The sequence below is a fragment of the Dreissena polymorpha genome, chromosome 2 (assembly GCF_020536995.1).
Source record: "Dreissena polymorpha isolate Duluth1 chromosome 2, UMN_Dpol_1.0, whole genome shotgun sequence".
Lineage (NCBI taxonomy): Eukaryota > Metazoa > Mollusca > Bivalvia > Myida > Dreissenidae > Dreissena > Dreissena polymorpha.
The window spans coordinates 59939945-59963379 of record NC_068356.1 but is presented as its reverse complement, the minus strand read 5'-3'; the positions used below and the strand labels follow the sequence as shown (position 1 = coordinate 59963379).

The following is a 23435-nucleotide window of genomic DNA, read 5'->3' as shown; positions in this document are numbered from 1 at the left end:
GGTGGGAATTTATTCCTGTTACGAAACATACAATCCTGCAAACGAGAAAAATGTTTCTGTATCAAACAAAAACTGCAGCTCGAATTGGACGGCGTACTGGCTAGTAGTGATGTTGTGTGTATCACTAGCTCGCTTTTGCTCTTTGCGCTGAAGAGATTAATGATCAGTCTGATTGCTCTGATAAAAGCTCCTTTCTTTTAAAAGTTGTGTTTCCTTTCTTGGGGTTGAAAACGAGCAGATTATAGGAAACGTCAAGGTCAACGTAATAAAAAAATCCTCTAGATCAGCTAATTTCTAACAAAAACACATTGTCACAAGAAAAACTATTTTTGGGGAATGTGAACGTTTCTTGCTATCTTTACGGAAAACATTTTATCTGAGACTATCTTTAATGTGGTTTGATACTTTTTATTTCAGATTTATTAAAATAAAGTTGATTTTGTTCCATGCAATACCATCAAACGCAATCCTTAAGGCTACCAATTCGTTTACTTGTATATTTGATAAAGCGGTCTGTATTTTTGATATAGCGATCTGTTTAATTACAGTTTTAAGGCCTTGATTATTTTAAAGCTTCCCCATACTTTCAGGCTCCAACTTTGGAGTTTTTAAGCTAACTGCTCGTTAATTGATTAATATCGTTTTATGAGCGTTTTATCATGTTGGAGTGCTCTCATCTAATGTTAAATTTTGCATTAACCTGATGCTCCACTCTTTTATGTTTTAATTATGATCCCTTTAAGGCAGCATATAGCAGTCGCACTGTACGTCCGTCAATCAGTCCGTACGGGCGGCAGTCCGTTTCCGGATTTTTCTCTTAACGCTTTGAGATATTATGTCCCTAAATATGGTATGTGAGTACGTGCACTAGTAACAGATCAAGTTCGAGTTTCGTTTCGGTCCATTTATTTTTTGCAAAGATATGGGGTTGGGCATGGACATTATCTTTACAAAACTGTTTTCACGATTTTTAGCTCCCCTGAGCACAACGTGCTCATGGTGAGCTTTTGTGATTGCCTTTTGTCCGTCGTGCGTCGTGCGCCGTCAACATTTGCCTTGTTAACACTCTAGAGGCCACATTTATTGTCCAATCTTCATAAAATGTGGTCAGAAGATTGGTCTCAATGATATCTTGGATGAGTTCGAAAATGGTTACGTTTGCTTGAAAAACATGGCTGCCAAGGGGCGGGGCATTTTTCCTTATATAGCTATATATGGCTATATTTAAACCTTGTTTACACTCTAGAGGCCACATTTATTGTCAGATCCTCATGGAACTTGGTCAGAAGATTCATCCTAATAATATCTTGGACGAGTTCGAAAATAATGCCAGTTGGTTGAAAAACATGGCCGCCAGGGGACGGGGCATTTTTCGTTATATGGCTTTAGTAAAACCTTGTTAACACTCTAGAAGCCACATTTATTTCCAATCTTCATGAAATTTGGTCAGATGATTGGTCTTAATGATATCTTGGTTGAGTTTGAAAATGGTAACGTTTGCTTAAAAAACATGGCTGCCAAGGGGCGGGGCATTTTTCCTTATATGGCTATAGTGAAATCTTGTTAACACTATAGAGGCCACAATTATTGTCCAATCTTTATGAAACCTGGTCAGAAGATTCATCCCAATAATATATTGGACGAGTTCGAAAATGATGCTAGTTGGTTGAAAAACATGGCTGCCAGTGGACGTTTTTTTCCTTATATGGCTATAGTAAAACATTGTTAACACTCTAGAGGCCACATTTATTTTCCAAGCATCATAAAACTTGGTCTGAAGATTTGTCCCAATGATATATTGGACATGTTTGAAAATGGTTATGGTTGCTTAAAAAACATAGCCACCAGAGGGCGGGGCATTTTTCCTTATATGGCTGTATATGGCTATAGTAAAATCTTGTTAACACTCTACAGGCCACATTTATTGTCCAATCTTCATGAAACTTGGTTAGAAGATTAATCCCAATGCTATCTTGGATGAGTTCGAAAATGGTTTCGGTTGCACTAAAAACATGGCCGCCAGGTGGCGGGGCATTTTTCCTTATATGGCTATATATGGCTTAAGTAAAACCTTGTTAACACTATAGGAGTCACATTTATTGTCCAATCTTCATGAAATTTGATCAGAAGATTGGTCCCAATGATAGCTTGGATGAGCTTGAAAATGGTTACGTTTGCTTGAAAAACAGGGCTGCCAAGGGGCGGGGCATTTTTCCCTATATGGCTATATATGGCTATAGTAAAATCGTGTTAACATTCTAGAGGCCACATTTATTGTCAGATCTTCATGAAACTTGGTCAGATGATTCATCCAAATGATATCTTGGATGCGTTCGAAAATGGTTCAAGTTGGTGGGAAAACATGGCCGCCAAGGGTGCGTGGCATTTTTCCTTATATAGCTATTGTAAAACCTTGTTAACACTCTAGAAGCAACATTTATTTTCCGATCATCATGAAACTTGCTCAGAAGATTTGTCCCAATGATATATTGGACAATTTCGAAAATGGTTTCAGTTGCTTGAAATACATGGCCACCAGGGGGCGGTGCATTTTTCCTTATGTCTTCATGAATCTTCATGAAACTTTGTCAGAATATTTGTTTAAATGATATCTTGGATGTGTATTAAAATTGTTCAGGTCTGTTGAACAAAGTGGCTAAGAGGGTGTTCACTAGTCATGAAAGTTGGTAAGAACATGTGTTCTAATGACATCTATTGCTTCAAAGAACAGGTCAGTTCCTTTGAATCTCAGGTTAGCGACTTTGGGACTTCCAGGCCCTCTTGTTTTCTAAATGCTTGCAGATATTTACTTTATTTTAAATCTGTGAGTCTATGTACATGTCTCACACATCAAGTGTTAGTTTCGCTCCGGTTGAATGATTTTTACGAAGTTACGGCAATGGCCTTATTAATTTTCTTTAGAATATTTTTTTGCCTGGAAGTTTTGCCAAACACATTTAGATAGTTGGCTTATTTTGGGTGTGTGTGTGTCTACCTTCATGGCCTACAAATCAAGTTCGATTATTTGTTACGGTGCATTGATTTTTGATGAAGTAACTAGCCATGGACTTAACCAATTTAAAAAAAAAAAAAATGCTTTTCCGATTTTTTGGCGAAACGCTTTCAGATATTTACCTGATTTTGGTGGTTTATTATACCTTCTTGACTTTCAGAACTAGATTGATTTATTATACGTATATTGAGTTTGAAACAAAAGTTGACTAGGGGGGAGGGCGTCTGTGCCCAATGGACACATATCTTGTTCATATTTATATAATATACTTTACATGTGCTTTGCCCCTAGTGCTTTGTTTTAACTATACAATCTGTTTCGTTTTTATACATGTTTTTTTTACCAGTGCTTACTTTTCTTGAAATCTTTTAGTTTTACTTTTCATTTTCTTGATGTATTTATTAATGAAATGTATATGGTATTTTTATCACTCAAATCTTTTGATTAGTCATTTTTTATAGTTTAACATTTAACTTATATCCATTGCATTCATGTGTATAGAATATTGTTTCTTTGTTATCCGTTGAAAGATTGGCTATTATCAAGGTTGATGTAGTTAAATGATTGTCCTAATTATGTATGTTGTATCTAATTTCTTTCTATTTTCAATTACGTATTCTATGCATTATATTGGTGTTATTTGAAACACAGCCTTCTGACCATGGGATACAAGTAATTGTTTATATACATTCCATCCCTCATGACTTGCAACTTCAAAACAACTGTGCCTTAACATGACTAGATCGGAAATGATCGTCTATTTAGCGCTCTCATAAAAAATGCAAAAAAAGTGTTTAAGTGCATATTTTCATTCGCAGTGACGGAATAGTTTATGGGTTATTAAGATATATTGCCATACAGTCAGGGAAATAAGCTGATAGAGCGTTATAGTGGAACTAGTGCGGTGTGACGAACAAAGGCAAACAGTGTAATAGTGAAATAAATTTCTGTTTTGTTTTGCTCACACTATTTTTGCTCACCAAAGTTCAAGTGAAGGATATGTATTTTTGTTTAAAACGCTTAGCATCTTTCATTGTTTTAATTGTTAGTTCAACTTGATTGAAATTATATATTCCATCTGCATCCGACGCGGAAGCGCTCCGAATACGCTTATATCGGCATTCACCATGGAATATTGAAGTATTTTTGTATAGTGACATATTGATGTTGAACAAATATTTTGTTTACATATTAAGTTTACATATATATATTCTATATTGTGATAAGAAAATATGTTTTTGATATGCAACATTTATTTACGTAATATACTGTGATGGTTTTGGGTACAATTTGTTTTGTGTTAAACAAATTGTGCATGCATGTTCCATAGTTGAACACATTTTATTCATGGAGATCCAGTTAATTTTACTGAACACGACTTTGTATGGATTGTGGGTTAATCGACATTTATCCATGCAAGTTCTTGAACTTTTTCAATAATATATATAAATAAATTACCAAATAATTGAATAATTATATACGTTTTACGTTATACAGGCTTGTTTTCCTTACTAACATTAAGAAATCAATGCTATCGATGCGACATTCAAGTAAAAGCGAATTAAAATGAAATGTGATATTATGCAACGTATATGTGTAGATCGTAGTAAAAATGACTACGGCTGAAGTGTGTGTATATGTGGTAATTTTCCCCTTAAAGGGACCGTCAAACGCGAATGACGAAAAAAGAAAAGTTCTCACGACTGATATTTTAATCAATATAGACTAATAATTGTAAAAAATACGGTATTTTAGAACTTTTCTTTTTTCGTCATTCGTGGTTGACGTTCCCTTTAAAGTGAAATTGTGGGCATTTTTCACTGTTGAATTGAGCTGAAAAGAATGAACATGCAAACGAGTTAGTTAAAATGTGGTTACTGACCAATTATCTGCAACTCATCTTGCTACCAGTTGTTTATAAAAAATATATATTATATTCGATATTTTCATGACCGTCCCAGTCCTCTAAGCCGAGCGGAACTGTCTTTTTATTAAGATCGGAGTTAGTGTTCGTGTGTCGTATGAATATATATCGTTGCATGAAAGCTAACCATTTCTGTCTTCAGTTGTCAAACGAAAGTACGTTTGATATTCAAATGCATTATATTTCTCTTTCTGCGAAATTGTTTTAGTATGTTAATGCTGCATTAACAAATATATTTAAAGTGTTTATGAAGTGAAAACGCCAAAAAATAAACATCGGTTGCGATAGACACCTATAAACATAGCATATTCTGTTAGATGCGTCTAATGTCACTTTAATTAAAAGATTGTGGTAATTATGGATTAAGAAATTGCTAATAGCCACAAGACAACTAATTATATATGATTTATAGATTGGTTTGGAGTGACATGTTTTTATGATATATGATTTAGTTTGCAAAGATAATGCCTAACATTAGTCTTGTTTGAACTAATAATTTCTTAAATTGCATGTTGGTTTGACAGGCGCTCATTTGACTTCAAGTCAATTACTTCAACATTGCCGCCAGGAGTCGATGCAGTTTTCCTTATGTGGCTATAACAAAACATTGTTTTCACACTTGCAGTCGTACTTATGGTCCACTCTTCATGAAACGTGTTCAGAACATTTGTTCTTATGATATCTGGATAGAGCTCGAACATTGTTCCGGTCCTTTGAAAAACTTGACCGTCAGGAGGCGGGGCAGTTTTCCTTTTATTGCTAAAGTGAGACCTTGCCATATTGTTTGGCCAATCTTAATGAAACTTGGTAAGAACACTTGTCCCAATTAAATCTCGGCTGAGACAGAAACATGGTCATATGAGCTTAAAAACTAGGTCACCAGATCAAATAAAAACGCATTATTACACGTTGAAAGTCTTTTTTTATTTGATAAAAATGCATAAAAATTAAATATTTATATTTTTTCCAAAGTACTGTGTCCCCATTCTTAAAGACATAATAAAATATAATCGTTACGACGCTTGATTGCCAATGGAAATGAACATGTTGCATGACGTTTAAAGTGTTAATCATTAAATCATGAGTACTTGTGCTTAGTGTTTGTTAATAATTATGCTCTGTTTGTTGCTTATTGTGTCTAAAACATATTACATCTTTGTATCAAATTGTTTGTTTTGTTTAATCGGATTATATTTTATCAAAGATGATGACTTTCTTGTTGATTCCGAGTATGACCTTCCTCCAAATATTGATTTAATATAGCCCGCTGGCGTGATATAAATAATTATACCAGGCACCTTTATATAATTATCAATGTTGTTGTATGATAACAGATATTTTGTATCAAAAGTCTGGATAAATCGGTTTAATGCAAACACTATTTTATGGTTTAAGATTCGCGGCAAAATGAAAATGTTAAAATGATAGGAACGCATGTTAGACCCCAGCAATTAACCCATAATTTAAAAAAAGAAAGAGTTAAACAGAGTAAAACCTTTATGTGCGACGTTTGTATGATATAATAAGTTTCCCTGAACTTGTATTCCGTTTCGTTTATCATAAGCCCTTTTTATACGCCCGGTTTAAAAACGGGACGTATTATAAGATCACTCTTGGCGGGCGGCGGCGTCCACAGCAGTGTCCGCCCTCTAATTCAAATCGTTTTCATCCGATCTTCACCAAACTTGGTCAGAAGTTGTATCTAGACAATATATAGGTCAAGTTCGAATATGGGTCATGCCGGGTCAAAAACTAGGTCACAGGGTCACTTAGTGAATTTCAAACATTTGGCATCGTGTCCGATCTCTAATTGAAGTAGTTTTCATCCGATCTTCACCAAACTTGGTCAGAAGTTGTTTCTAGACAATATCTAGGTCAAGTTCGAATATGGGTCATGCCGGGTCAAAAACTAGATCACGGGGTCACTTAGTGCATTTCCATGATTTAGCATGGTGTCCACTGTCTAATTGAAGTAGTTTTCATCCGATCTTACCAAATTTGGTTAAAAGATGTGTCTAAATGATATCTAGGTCAAGTTGAAATATGAGTCATGCCGGGTCGAAAACTAGGTCACGAGGTCACTTAGTGCATTTCAAACAATTAGCATTGTGTCCGATCTCTTATTGAAGTAGCTTTTATCCGATCTTCACCAAATTTGGTCAGAAGTTGTGTCTAAGTGATATGTAGGTCAATTTCAAATATGGGTCATGCCGGGTCAAAAACTAGGTCACGAGGTCACTTGGTGCCTTTCAAGCATTTAGCATGGTGTCCGCTCTCTTATTGAAGTAGTTTTCATCCGATCTTCACCAAATGGGGTCAGAAGTTTAGTCAAGATGATATAAAGGTCAAGTTCAAGTTCAAATCATGCAGGGTCAAAAAATTATAATCGAAGATTTCAATGTGGATTTCATGACACAGACATCACAACAGACAGCACTTAAAAAATTTGCTGAAGAACACTCCTACCATCAACATATCAGTGAACCAACAACGGACTATAAGTCCACATAAGAACTGATATTCAGTAACTGCACAGATGTACAGACTGGTGTGCTCGAAGTGTACTTTTCTGACCACAAGGCTGTCTGGATCGGGATATAGTTTGTATGGTTAGTTATTCAGTTAAATTGTTTGTTATGTACTTGTTGCTTAATTTTCAAAAATATATCACTTTGCCTCTAAAATGTTTAGTTTTGACATACAAATATATAATTTTACCACTCAAATGGTAAAGTTATGTGTTGCTTAATTTTCAAAAATATATCATTTTCCACTCAAATGGTTAAGTTATCAAGTTGTCCGAAACCTTCAAACGGACGTATCTTGTGACAGTTTGGCACTATTATTCGGTTTAAATGAGGTACTTTACTTTCCTATGAAAACAACAACAAAAAAACAGCGGTAACTGTCTTTTAAAATCGAAAGTCTAATTTTCTTCTGATGTATACGATGGGATAAATTATCAGGAACCTATAAGTCACAAAACGGATCGCGTTGACACTCTTGTTGTTTTGAGTGTATGCTCAATATAGAATTCTTCTATTGTTGTCTATTCTTTTCTAAAGATCTGTATTTGGTTTTAAAAGCGTGACTTAAAAACATGCTCTCAAGTGAAATTATTCTGTATCTTTCTTTCACATATCGTAACTCATTGTATGCTGTAGGACATTAATATGCATATTGTTTCCTTCGTGATTGTGTGTTAAACGACATCAGTATCAATGTCTTAATAGGAATTTCCTGTTGCAAAGGAAACACATGTTTATAAGAATATACGAAAATCTATATCAGAAAATTCGAATTATATATTTTTTGTAGTTTTCATAGTCACAAAATGTATATGGTTAATTGGCTAATATGTAGTTTGTTCATTAGTTTTAATTTTGATTACATTTTGGGTAAGTAACCTTTTGAATAAAAAAATACATCACTTAAAGTAACCAATGATAAGTTTTGAAAATTGAAACATCGATACAATGTATTATACGTTTTTTATTCGTGCATAAAAAATGAATACTATAATATAAAACAAAAAATATACTAAATTGATACCTGAATTTTGTTTTAGGTCAGAGGCCAATCATACGTTTGAAACAAGAGGAATTACTTGCGCGGACAAACTCGGAGTTACTTTGTTCAAATCTAAGTATGGGAACAATACATTTTTTTCAAAATGAAACACCTCGTGCAGAAATATGGTATACAGGTAGAAGATGCAACATAAAACCAGATAATCTGCAATCAAACTTAAAATGCGAATGTAAAGATGTATCAACAGCTGCCTGCAATATTTCTGTTGAATTCTACGATAATAAATGCACAATGTGGAAGTGCGGATCTATACAACATGGTGAAATGACATACAGTGATTATGTGAACGTCTGTTACCAAGGTGTGTATGAAAACCTCTCTGTTCTGTAGTGGCTATTATTGTTAGTTTACTTATTCCGGACTTTTACGATTAACATAGTTTGATTTAAAATAAAATATTTCCCCATAATGCTACATTTTAAATAATAACTCAGGTTCGGACGGTAGTTAACATTATATTGTTTACGTGTATCAAGCTCATGTATCACTTTACCTAATTAACGTTTTCAAAGTCTAATCGTCATTGAACATGGACTACAAACATGACACGTCATCTATTAGCGATGCCATACACATTCTATATTGTTTAACTTAATTAATAATACAAACATATATTAAACGCATGTGATGACATATTGTTTAACTTTCATTATGAATATCAGTTAGCACCAGGTCTTTGACAACACCAAATCCTCACAGGAATTGCTCTTCTGTTTCTGCAACCGATGACATAGTACATTGGTCTGTAGATGGTGTCTCATTACAAAGTAACAATGCGCGTTTCATCGAACTGAGGGAATACAATGCAAAGAATATAAGTTTGCTTACGCAATCATTTTACAAAGAAGCAGATGGTTCGTTAGTTACATGTAAAGTTGAAGAACCACGAGGAAATGAATGGGCCATTAAGATACTGTGTTAGTATTTTTAATATATTTAATGAAAACTTCCCGGTACGGTTATTATTTATTCACGTTTCTATTCTGTATTAAATGATTCAGACGCTATGCTAGTATGAAAAAAATGACAGAACAATGATTGTTGTTAACTCATAACTTGTAACGTTTGTACGTATCATAAATTTCAGTTACAACTTTAAATATTATTCTTACTACTGTGTAAATTAACTTCTTTAAAATTTAAAAAATCTTTGCTATGTGAATTTTAACTAATATCAATTATATAATTGTCAAATGCATTTTCGTATATTGTAGATCCACCTTTAGTATGCAATCGTACAATGTTACAACTAGATGAATACACGACCTCTAGTGAAACATGTAAACTAAAGCACGGTAATCCAAACGTCACGGCCATAATAGTTCCAGCTTCAACTTGTCAACCAATTACAACAGTTTCCAAACCAAAAGTATATTTATCCCTATGTGAGGCCGTCAACAGAGTAGACTTAGGCGCTAGGCAATATGTCGGCAATGCGACAGGGCTATTCAAAGTAGAGGTTCTATGTAAGTTTTCGTAATAGAGACACGTGCATGTGCAAATAGAAAATGATGTCTTACCTTACAGAAGATAATGAAATACCGATTTAAATTAAAAACAAAGAGTTTTTTTTTATATTTTTAAAGTTTTTTTAATACAAACAATTTCCAAACAAGGTCACATACTAGTTAGTGATGCGTTTTACTTTCAAACATAGACATAAAATGACGTTTTCGAAACTAAATATCATTTTTAATTACATGTGAAGTTTGTAATGTATTAGAATTTGTGCTCAAAAGGTGTGTATATATTTGAAAAAAGTATAAATATATTTTTTTCAGTTTATTTTGTTTCAATTTTTGAATTTTAACAGAAAACATTCATTCTTATTTATCAGACCCTGCATTTATACGTGAATATTTCCTAAAAGACGTACAAGAGAACTCGTGGAACGCTACGTCCGACAAGGAACGTTATATTATGTTACATTGCTTTGGCGACGGCAACCCACCGCCAGTCATGACGTTACTAAAAGAGAAGACAGTTGTTTTTTCCTCAAGTGGATCTTTTCAACATACAATACCTTTTACAGGAAGGAAAGAATCGGGTGTATATACATGTATTGCTTCAAATGAACTTGGCAGTGATAATAAATCTATAGGTGTTAACCCTCAGAACATAGGTAAATATAACTTATATTTACACGAATACTTTATTTATACTACTATTATTATTTCTACTAATGTGACCATTATTATTATTATTATTATCCTTATTATTAATGTTCGTTGCCGTTGTCGTCGTCGTAGTAGTAGTAGAAGTAGTGGTAGTAGTAGTATCAGTAGAAGTAGTAGTAGTAATGGTGGTGGTGGTGGTGATGGTGGTGGTGGTGATGGTGGTTGTGGTGATGGTGGTGGTGGTTGTGGTGATGGTGATGGTGGTGGTGGTAGTGGTGGTGGTGGTGGTGGTGATGGTGGTGGTGGCAGTGGTGGTGGTGGTGGTGGTAGAAGAAGTAATAGAAGTAGTAGAAGTAGTAGTAGTAGTAGTAGTAGTAGTAGTAGAAGTAGTAGTAGATGTAGTAGTAGTAGTAGTAGTAGTAGTAGTAGTAGTAGTAGTAGTAGTAGTAGTAGTAGTAGTAGTAGTAGTAGTAGTAGTAGTAGTAGTAGTAGTAGTAGTCGTAGTAGCAGTAGTAGTAGTAGTAGTGGTAGTTGTAGTTGTGTAGTAGTAGTAGTAGTAGTAGTAGTAGTAGTAAAGGTAACAGTCGAAGAGTAGTAGTTACAGTACCACAAGTAGACGTAGTAGTATTTAAATTGGTATTAATATCTTTTTTTGTATAAATATATTATAATTTTTTATCTTAAGAATCGCACCCAGAAGACTTTCCGTTTGAGCCCAATCTGGTCGTCTACGTTGTCAGCGGGGTTGCCACCCTAGCACTCTTTACTCTTGGTGTACAATGCCTCTGTAGAATTGTGAGACGCTGGAGACCTTTACATCCTAATGGTTAGTTTTTAAATGATTTAAACAAAAGAGGCTTCACTTTGAGTATTGTACAGATGTGTATGTAAGGGGTCATGTCAAATGAATTGATGTTAGTTGTCAAAGAGCTAACTGTACTTTTTTTAAATACTTTATTTATGTATTGCTTGCTAGCCTATCAATCAAATATGAGTAGTAAACACATTAAAAAATAAGACTGAGAATAAAACAAGACACGTTGAAAAAAAGAAATGTAAATTGTTTTTTTTTTCCAGAAATAGTGAGCGTTCCGATGGAAATTCATAACGTATTAGATCCTGAGCTAATTGATCACAATATTCAGACGACAGCGGAAGAAACACCAGCCAGAAGAGCCAACAGCGTTCATGTTTACGAAAGCATTCCACCTTCCCCTATTGCAGATATATCGTTTAGTGGATTTGCTGATGATACTGGTAATATAAACGTTTCTGTGGGATACCGGGATTACATGATATTTAATTTACGATTGTGTTTGTCTGTTCATAGGACACTTACTTGATTTTACATCTAGCATAATTTGATAACTGTTGTATTGATATATTTTCAGAGTTTGATGCGGTTACAGATGAACCAATGTAAGATGATTAAATGTTAATCCTTTTTATACCAATATCAACAAAAAATCAACAAAAAATCAACATAAAATCAACACAAAATAAAAATTGATAAACATTTTGCGACCACTATCCCATATTCTGTTGATACATAATTAACTTTGTTCAATGCTGCTTGCAATTGATCTTCTGTATTACTAATTTAAAACAGAAATGTATTATGCACGTAATATTTACAGTGATGAAACGGAAATGTATTATGCACGTAATATTTACAGTGAGGACGCAGGTCGCTATGAAAATCTTGATCAAAACACTCGTGAAGGAATGGCATATAACATCAACTTTTTAGATCAAAACACTCGTGAAGACGTGATGAATACTATTTACTCGCATGGTCAACACACTGAAGATACAACACATTACATCAATTTGAACCTGTGACACAAATACTTCGAAAGACATGAAATCCAATGTTTAATTTTAAATACTCGAGAAGTCGTGATACATTATGTCAAAATTCAGATCAGATAGATGTACTCAGAAAGTTTTGTCTAATTTTCAATATCGACATATTCTGAACGTTATGACATCGTACATAAATGTGTTTATCTAAGCTAAGTAAGTGACTTATTATTTAGAGTATAACTGAATCGCTCAACGTTTGGTAGTTATGTATAAGCTAATCTAGTTAAAACAAACATCGACATGCATCACTTGTATTGGGTTTTCATTAATTCGTCGGCACTAGAGAGTGTGGACAAATCAACGCAGAATTTCAAGAACATTTATGAATACACAGAACACGGGCGATATAACTGTGTTAGTTTGAAGATCGGATAGAGCTTTTTGGACATAGATACAAACCTATATCAATGAGACGATCTGATTGGATATAATCGGGTGTATATATCAATGTTTAGGTATGATTGGAATATTTGTGAATATATGATAACGAAACCCCGTCAGGATTCATGTTCCCGCGGTAAATTTTAATCAATTTGAAGATCTGATCAAGGTAATGATACTCGTGAAGAAGCTTAAACTGACATTATTTTGAAGAATGGTCTGAATACTCATAAAGATACGACTTCCTTCAATTTTTGAAGATTTTATCTATATATATGTATTAAGTGAGAATCGATATACCTGCCATCGATTTGTAGATTTGATCAAAATACTCGAGACGATATGGCTTAATACATGTATATCGATTGGCAGATGTTGTAAGTTACTAAGTGATTACATCTCGTCTCTATATACTTTAGTTTTATAATTAATCGTTCCAAGCTTCCGTATATCAAAGAATACAACTTGGCGACAAACTACATATAGAATTGTTGCATTTAAAACATTACCCTTAGTTGAAGACAATTCATGTGTATAATAAGGCGTCGTTACCATCGGCTTATATAAAACAATTTTTGCATATTATTATACTTTTTTAACGTCTGTGAAAAAAGAAATGCAATAAACCGTATCGGGAAAAATAAGGAAGCTGTTATAAATGTAAGACATAATGGCCGTATGCTTGGCATTTATATTCCAAATATAATAAGCCGAAAAATACTTTTTTATTTTATACAATTTACGTTCATATGCAAACTTATTAATGAATGAGTGGTCATATAATGGGACACATTCAGATAAAAAAAAAATACAGTGGAGCCTCTCTAAACCGAACGCTCTTGTGAGCGCGGGTTATAATATCGATACAATATCGATGTACAGAATGTCAAGTATACAGTTCAACATATCTTTGAGTTTATCAATAATGATTTCCGTTTGCATTACACAGGAATAATTAAATGTCAATTTATTTGTCAAAACGAAAGCTTTTGTTGTATGAGTATTAAAGCAATATCGAACAATCGTTAGGATTTTTTTTATAACTTTGATTTGTCTAGCTGAGGCAATACATGCAGAATTAAAACTTGACTTTAAATACTTAAAACATCCCTACTTATACAGCCCTAAATTAGAAATTAATAAATAAAAGCGGAAATAAGCAGATTTGCGTAATTAATAATTAACATGGTTCTTTTCACAAAAAGTAAAACATACGAATATTAGTTTATAAGTGAAGGCGTGTTATGAGTAAACATGGTCAGAATTAGCACTTCAATTGACGGATAAATAACAAAGTATTTACTCTGGATCAGAAGACGATTTATTGCAAAAATCAATCTCTAGTATAATGATCGTCATTTTTAATGAAATACGTGTCTTCAGAGAAGATCTTGAGAACTCTCATCAAGTCCAGTGGACATCAAACGTCTTTTGATAGCTTACGGCAGACACCATATTACATATGCCAACACAACTTTTTTTATAATAAATGCACATAATAACTGATGATTCTGTAAAATTTACTTAGTGTCTTATTTACCACAAGAACACGTGTAACTTACATTTTGATACTGTCATCTGCATAAAACATGGTGTAAATACATGTGCTTCCAGCTAGCTCAATAACTGTCATTTAATTACAGTAACTATAATGTGTGTAAACCCTACAACACAAAAACGTATTGAACAATTCAAATCAACGTGCAATTCCGATTGTTTTTGTGAATTATAGGTTTTCAATTGAAATATGAAATCAGTCATGAAGTTCACTAAAGAATTATACAATTATGGGTCACACTATCAATGAGAAATTAAAAAAACAAACACCATTTCATCTCAAAATGATTCCAGCGAGTCACATTATAATGTGATTTTTACTGCCATTTTTACTAGGATATTATTTTTACATTGTATACAGAACTTGTATTTAAATCGAGCAACTCGCTTTGGACTGTCATTGGTGTTTCATAAGATGCGTTGATCTTGAACAAATTGCTCTTCCCTCTGTTAATGGTGAGGCTCATTCTTGCTAATTTACGGTGGCATGGAGGTGACATTCACTTCACTTTTTCATTCCTCTTTTTTTCTATCTCGTGGCCTCGACTTAGTAACTCGTGGTCACGAGTTAGCTATGGCATGGCCTCGAGTTACTAAGTCGAGGCCACGATATAGAAAAAAGAGGAATGTAAAACTAAATAAAAGAGGAGTGCAATGAAAAAAAGAGCGGTGCAGTAAATAAAGGAGGGGTGGATTAAACAAAACAGGGGAGAATTTTAGCTATCTCGAGGGAACGATTTAGTCAGCCAATCGAATTTTGCGTAACATGTGCAAATATTCTGTATATATATATATATATATATATATATATATATATATATATATATATATATATATATATATATAGCAGGCCAAAACGGGCTTTTATTGTGATGATTACAAATGACCGAAGAAGTGTTATTTGAACTATACATGCAGCAATATTCCAAGATCTATATATCGATTTGTGTAATTATAGAATTATGCACACCCATACATATATATATATGTTTATTATAATTGGTTCATACTTATATTATAAATACTTTTTATAACATTACGGTTGAAGCATTTCTAGCTTATAATAGGTTCCCAATTTTAGTAAGATTAAGCGACTTCCTATTGACGATAAACCGGTTTTCACGCAATTGATAACGAACAAATTAGGCACAAATAAAGCTCGCATTTCAACCAGTCTGGCATCAAGCAGCAGTTTTATCCAGCTGTTATTTGTTTTTGTTTTTAAGCGAGTTGCATAACGTAGCGTCATCAAACGGATATTATCAGATAAACCCACATGGAATCAAAGTGTGTTCCCATTTACAAAAATATGTATTTTATTATATATTGCCATATACAGTACAGATGGCTAAAATAAATTAAATTGATATCATGTTTTTATGGAGACTGTGGACGTTGATTCGGTGCTTTCACGAGGAAATGCACTGTTTCCTTGCCGGCTTCTTTTGGTATTAACTTTTACGCATCTCTGCTTAAAACTCAGCTCGAGCTCCACGCCACGCTGAAAATCTCCCTCAAATTGGAAAAGCATCACTGTAGAGACGAATTTTTTCTATGAATCGTTATTAGAAAGGTATACGGCAGAATGTAAGGACATCCAGCATAAATTATCTGTCTTCACGTGCGCGCGAACGATTCGCGTTGTACCAAAGTGCGTAAAATACACCTTTTGTTATGGAAAAATAAACAAATGTATAATTTTTACATAAAAATAACACATTTAAAAGACGGTTTTAGAGTTATGTGGACTGTTAATTTTTTTAAAAATCAATCTACATTTGTGAAATTGTCATTTAAAATTGTAAATGTCGCATTTTATTGTAATATACGACTTTTTTACTACTGATTGAGTTCATATGATTAGTAACAATGTATATTGACTGAAAAGTTGAAAAAAAAGTTTATTAAAAAAAGAGGCCTCTTGTTGCAGATAGGTGTGACATTAAAATTATAATGTTGTGAATGTTGTTTTAGGTAATAAACGTAAACGTATAAATACATTAAACATGCAAGTTTAGGTTCAGTATTTTATTCACTGCACCCTCAGATTCGTTTCTGATGTTTTTAATTACTGGATTTAACCTGGGAGTATATAACAAAAATCGTCGGTATTTTCTCATAAAAGAATTGTTTAATGATGCAGATGCTGAGATTTGTAGCAACCGTCCTTAGGATTTCTTGCTGAGACTAAATATGACAGTGGGCGACAAATGGAGCGCAACGTGGGGCCTTGGCACGAGAAATTATCCATATACGTTGCCAGTGGATTCGTCGAGATCGGGTTTACGATGTTCAATACTACTCTATATCCAAGTAAGGAATTTATTGGATAAACATTACAGAATTTCAGAGCACAGAGGATTCGAGGATACAATTCTAACTTGACTGAGGGAAATATGCGGTGCCGAAAGCAGTTATCAAAGATGTTCAAGCAGCAAGTAAAGCTCTCAGTCAATAGATCTGTGAGACTTGGGTTTGAACCCCGTTTCGAGGTCAGCTTATGGCTGATTAGCAAGCCCCCCTCCAACGCACAATAAATGAAATGCGTCCATGTATCATCATGCAGAGTGGTATGTCAACGTTTAGTTTTGAGTTGTGCTTGAAGAATAAGGGAATAAACAAAAATTAATCCTACCTTACAGGGTCCGTAAGCATTATACCCCGGACAATTTCGTTCTCTCTTCACCACCAGGCGACAGTGATATTGTTACACCATTAATATACAAATTTCAAGAAATATGAACCCATATTGATTGGTGGTGTTCCTAAATTGTAAAAGATGTTTCATGTTAGAATCATTTATATGCTATGAACAATATTTTGATGTTTTAAACATCACAATATTAACAATATTTTGAACATCCATTTATTAACTGATAAAAAATCGTATTCTTATTATATTGGCAATTTTGTTGTCTTCAAACTGTTGATTATTAATGATGCCGCATTGACCTCTCAATGCAATATCCCTTATATCTATAAAATATGTCCATCTCTTTGTTCATCTGATCACAATTGTCGAATAATTAATATCAAGTGGAATTAGTCCATTCTTCGGACTTTCTAATTTGTCGTAAAGTAAGCAACTTTTCAAATCTGTTCTTAAATAAACATTTCGTGCGAATACTCAATTGTATCTTCTCTTAATTTTGTTGCATAAATTAAGATACCAGAAAATAATCATAACACTTTAAATGTTGAAACTGTGCCATGATGGATTTATTATTATGTCACTATTTATTATTCTCTTTTTTCTTATTTTGTGCATTATCTTTTTTATGCAATAATTAAATCTAATAAATGTTTTGTTGTAATCATTTATGGTGTAAATAAATCGATTGATTATTATGTGTTTACGTTCCATTTGTCAAAACCTGTTTCAAAATGGTATCATATATAGGTGACTTGATGCAACAAAGGATTATCGTCTGATGATTCGTTGTAGCTTCAGACAAATTACTGTTTTTTCTGGTATTCTGGTATAATAAAAGGGAAAAATTGTTTTCAACTGTTTTGCTGTACGTTCTGTGCAAATTAACAGCTATTTCTGGAAGCTAAATTATCCGGACAGTACATCGGAGTTATTTACACGCCTTATTTCTTATTTAGAATACACATTTGCTGACGATTTGTCATCGGCCGAAAGCTCGTTTGTTAGCATATGATACTTGAACTAAGCAATACGTGTTTGTGAAGACAAACTTGATTGAAATACAAGGGTTAAAATTGGATATGTTGGAAAATGACTAGAACGAGGATGCATTATGCCATTGAATACTATAATTTGATTACCTGTCAGGTTTTACCATGGATAAGTTTACTTATCATTCACACTGAAATACCCGGGCTCAAGAACACTTTTGTTAAAAATGAATCATTTTTAAGTTTCATTAAAACCTGATCCGACATTAATTTGAGCTCGATTTAATTAAAATGGAACCGAGAAGTGTTACTAGTATACAAAAATGTTGTTTACATGTCTAATTCTTGTGTTTTATACGCATATCGCCATTAAGATATCAAAGCATATTGTAAATAGTATAGCTGAATCATGTTAAGTTATATGTTTTTATACATATCGTTGGCATAACAGTGTCCGTTTAATCTTTTTTATTGTCGTGCCCAAAATTGTCAACGTCCTGCTGAAAATGGAAACAATTGGGAGAGCAAAATTATACGGGCGTTCGCAAGCTTTCGGCAATTAGACTTTGGAAAGTTGAAGGTAAAAAACGAACGCTTATGAATATTATATTTGGAAAAAGGCCTATCCGTTAACACGATTCTTTGGAGTTTCTTTTAATTTTAAAGACTACCGGTTCTTTTTCTAAAAAGTGTGACAAGTTAACGCTATGTAACAACACTGCAGTTGCAGTCACATCATGGAGTCGAAGTCCAATCTGATATGGGCAATTCATTTTTTTAGTCACCATACTAAAACAAACGTATTTTAATACCTTTCTGATATGAATTTAACACCTACGGAGATGCGCAAATATCGCTAAAATAAGACTGATTTGGACATGGCGCATGTTCGATTTTACTTTCTTTTGTAAACTCAGATTGATATCGTTAATAGGGCAGAATAATTGCTGCGGATCGAATTGTTATATATATATATATACATATGTCTATTGATTTATACAGGTTTATACAGGTTTATGTAAAGGTATGTTCGTGCCATGTGCTCGTATAGCAAATTTTAAAAGCCAACGGGCACATTTTGCCAAAGGTGTGCATATACGGACCCATGACCCACCGACCCATTTTTTTTCTTATTCCATATTCTGATAGTAGTAAGTTTGATAATAACGTTGTCGCAAATTGCATACTAACAGTGTGGTAGTTTAAATAAAAAAACTATATAGTATTTGCGTTGTCAACTATATCTATATCAACTGGAAAGCAGCGTTATATATCCATAAAACGTAAACTGCATTATGCAGGCTGTATACGTATTTCAAAGTTAATGAAATCCTTCCGCGCCTGAGGCTACATTATATGCGGACCTGGAGTGTGTCCCAGCAGTCCTACCTAATTAACGTGCTAGTCTCACGAAATGTGAAACGAAAGGAATTTTAACTACCGGTATTTAATTGATGAACGATATTCAGTTTTAGTTTGGCTTTGTGCTGGGGGGGGGGGCGGAGGAAACCCCACTGGTTCGATATGGTGACCAACAGCCAAACCCAGATTGTCAATTTTGGTTTGGTATTGTGTTGTGATGTGTTGCCCGGGGTGCCCAGGGGAAATCACACCTGTCCGATATGGTCACCTACCAAGATCACATTGTTTTTTGTTTGTCTTTTGTTTGCAATTTTTGTCTTATGTTCCTAATTGTGCTTTAAATCAGTCATATCTATGTGCTTAAATTGTTCGTTTCTTGTGTGCTTTAAAATGTTTTAAACATGTATAAATGTGCTATATAGTTGCTATTCGTGGGCTTTAATATGCTTTTAAACATGCATTTATGTGCTTACTTGCTTTAATATATTAATTTTATTATAGGTCTGCTATGCTTTGTTTTAAGTGTTGTTTTAAGTGTTTAAATGTGTATAATATATGTGTTTATATTGAACCATGCAAGATAACTTTAATGTAGTTTTAGGTATATTACCCTTTTTCTTATATTTATGTGTTTGTAAACATGCAAAATATTATGCGCTTAATGTACATTTGTACTTAATTTGTGTTTTATGTGCTTTAACTATGTCTTTGTACTTTAAATGCTTAATCTTTCTTTTAGCTCATTTATACTTGTTATACCATACACATTTGTTTGTCGGGATATAGCTCATGAGATAATGTTTATTGTTGTTCATATCCGACGTAAAATAAAGATGCTTGCATCTTGTACATGCGGGTATCGAAACCGGGTCATCTAGGTGAGAAGTTCGTGTTACTGTACCAACCATTGCGCTAACCGGACGACCTGCATATTGTGTAGGTTGTGGGTATGTGTGTTTCGAATTTTATGAGGTCCTTCCGCTGCATATTTTGAGTCCCCAGAGTGTTTCCTATAGTCCATTCCTTATAAATTAAGTACAATCGCGAAGATTGGGACGTATTTCGAATTATAGCTGCAATTTCCATCTAAATCTTTTTTACTTTAATATTTTACTTTTTGTGTGGTCTTGTGCTGTGGTGGGGGTAGACCGAGTACCCGGAGGAAACCTACTTGGACAATATCACAGTGTATAAACCATTTGTATCATAACAGGATGTTGCGATGTGATTGCAATGTCGTAACGGCAATATTTACATAACTGTCTTAATTTTAATACAAAACAATGGATTAATACTGCAAAAAGTAAGTAAACTCTGAACTTTAGATGTCGTGGAGAATTAAGTTTCCCTTGAGAACGTATAAATCCGCTTCGAAAAAGTAGTTGTTTATGAAATCATTGAAAATCATCTAAGAAAACTGGAAAACACACGTGGCTCTATGCCCAAAATCCTTTTTTGTATAAAATCTGTTTCGAAATATACATATTTTTGTATGCAATATATTGCAATTGAAGTCAAATAACTGCAGTTAGCTAGGCCTAAATCGAAGGGCGCCGCGCCCTGCCCTACCGAACCTCCGCCCTGCCCCCCCCCCCGAACCTCCGCCCTGCCCCCCCCCCAAAAAAAAAACAATTTTTTTTTTTACATATGATTATTCATAAATCTCTTATTACATTGTAATTACTTTAATCCGCATTGTATACATTATATTTGAATGGTTTAATAATAATGGGAATAATACAATTATTTATAACATATAAATTAACATGCAATAGGAAGCATTCCAGAAACACCCGCGCGCTCATACGTGCCCTTTTCTCAAAATACTGCGCGTCGAAAGTGCCCTTTTGACAAAATACTGCGCGTCGAAAGTGCCCTTTTGAATAATAAGCCCCCCTGCCCTTTTCAAATCCTAGCTGGAGCACTGAACTGTTATGATACATACAATCTATCGGCATTTTGAATATACTTAGATATTGATTAAAATACACAAGATGTTTTTTAAAAAGACTGTATCATATATTGCATTGATGCTGTATCATTGACTGCGATTACATTATATGCATTCTGTATCAAATATTGCGATAAATCTATGCCGATTTTGCAGATTTTGTACCATTTATTGTGACTAACAATAATTGATTAAGTCTTGTATTGTGTCTGTTTTAGGCAAAACAGAAGCAATGCATTTATTTTGATTTTTTAACAAGCGTTTTCGGACAAACAATTTATCACTGCATATCAAAACCTGAAAGTAAAAACCTGAAAATAAAAATCTCAAAATACTGTGCTACCAACAAACAATTATTATCATATTCCAAAGACTTTCAAATCATACCAAAAGAGTTAAAATCTTCAAGTATTATTGCAAATAATGAAACAAAAACAATACGAATTTCAAAATGTAAACAAGAATCACCACTGAAAAAAATTCCAAAGCCAACAACACAAGTTAAATATGTGCACAAACCGCTTGAAGAAAATAGTGAAATTGGAGGCAATGATGAAGCTGATCTTAATGTTTACTTTGAAGACATGTCATTATTGGAAACATCGACTGCAGTGCAAACAGAAACATGTTTTGTGATTAAGACCGATGCAATTGAAGAACGTGACATTGAAACAGAATATTTATCCGGCGAAATTCCAGCGGTGTTGGAATACCTTAAATCAGAAAATCAAGTTGAAATATACGTGAAATTTACAACCATACTAGCTGAACGTAAGTTACCGTTGTCGAACATTGCATTTTTACTGTTCGTTGATGTTGTGGAATGGTTTTCATTAGAAAGCACCCGCGATATGCGATATTCCGAAGATGTGAAGCAGTTTGGGCGGATAGGACTTCAGCTTTTCAAAGGGAAATTTCTCAGGTTTATGTCTGGTTGGAAAAACTTAATATTAAAAGGGTCACCTTGATTTTGGATGATCTCGAATTTGCATTATTGTTCCAAAACATAGGCGCAGTTATATAATGTACCCATACGTGACTGAAATCCCGTATTACTATAGGCCATGCAACAGTGGCTTTATCATGAATGCATATTAATATATATTCTATAATCAAAGTTTCAGCTTAAATAAATTTGAAATATATAACGGACAGAAATACCTGCATATTATATTCCTTAAACCGAAAAGAGTATTACAAAATCTCCACAGTCTCTTCACTTTTATTAACCAACACATGTACGTATGCATGTGTGTGCCAGCTATCTATTTATAGATAACACATTATAACGTTGTTTCTTATCGAAACTAACCGCCAGTGTTAAAATAGGTAATCAATGAAATGAATGAAACTGTTTCGTAGGTGTATAAAACATTTAGGAGGACGAAATAATGTCATGTTAACTTCAATCACATATTTAAAATTCCAATAATTGATACATAATAATCGCTATAATCATACAAATGATTGAGTCAGTTTATGTAATAATTGATACAGAAGTAGAAGCACACGTGTGTAGTATTAAATGCATATATCTGATGTAAGAAAGAATCCCTAATAAAATACGTTGTACTGATCGAAAGTGCACATTCTTTATCTAACATCTGATGTATAAATAGTTCTTGTTATGTGTTAAAACGCCAGTACAACAAAGATTTCTAAACTAGATCATGACAATTTTACGAGATGTTCGGTGATCAGTAACGCATTTCATCCTTATTTCAATGTATAAAATGCATAACAGCATGCCCGAGAAATCTGCATTCACATCTGAATATTAATTACTGTTTGAATACCATCATAATGACAAAAATGGAAAATAGTTCACCTTTCTAGCAAAGCACATTTGCTAAATATCGGTTTCGCCAGTGCAATCACATCGCAACATCCTGTTATGATACAAATGGTTTATACACTGTGAATATAATAACTAACAACCAAGCAAACATTGTTCTAACCGGACAGGCCATAATGCAGGCTGCGTTAAAAGCCGCGCTTTAAACGTATCCCTCATCATGTGACAAAACGCAT

General features: G+C 33.7%; 1 protein-coding gene across 1 annotated transcript; it reads left to right on the top strand.

The window, feature by feature from the left end:
- Positions 1–8192: 8192 nt before the first annotated feature.
- LOC127867206 (uncharacterized) lies at positions 8193–13252 on the top strand. The gene is made up of 9 exons (XM_052408250.1): positions 8193–8335; positions 8506–8829; positions 9191–9445; positions 9743–9994; positions 10366–10650; positions 11331–11471; positions 11723–11902; positions 12037–12064; positions 12322–13252. The coding sequence occupies exons 1-9, from the start codon at positions 8272–8274 to the stop codon at positions 12485–12487; spliced, it is 1695 nt and encodes a 564-aa protein (XP_052264210.1). The 5' UTR covers positions 8193–8271; the 3' UTR covers positions 12488–13252.
- Positions 13253–23435: the final 10183 nt, after the last annotated feature.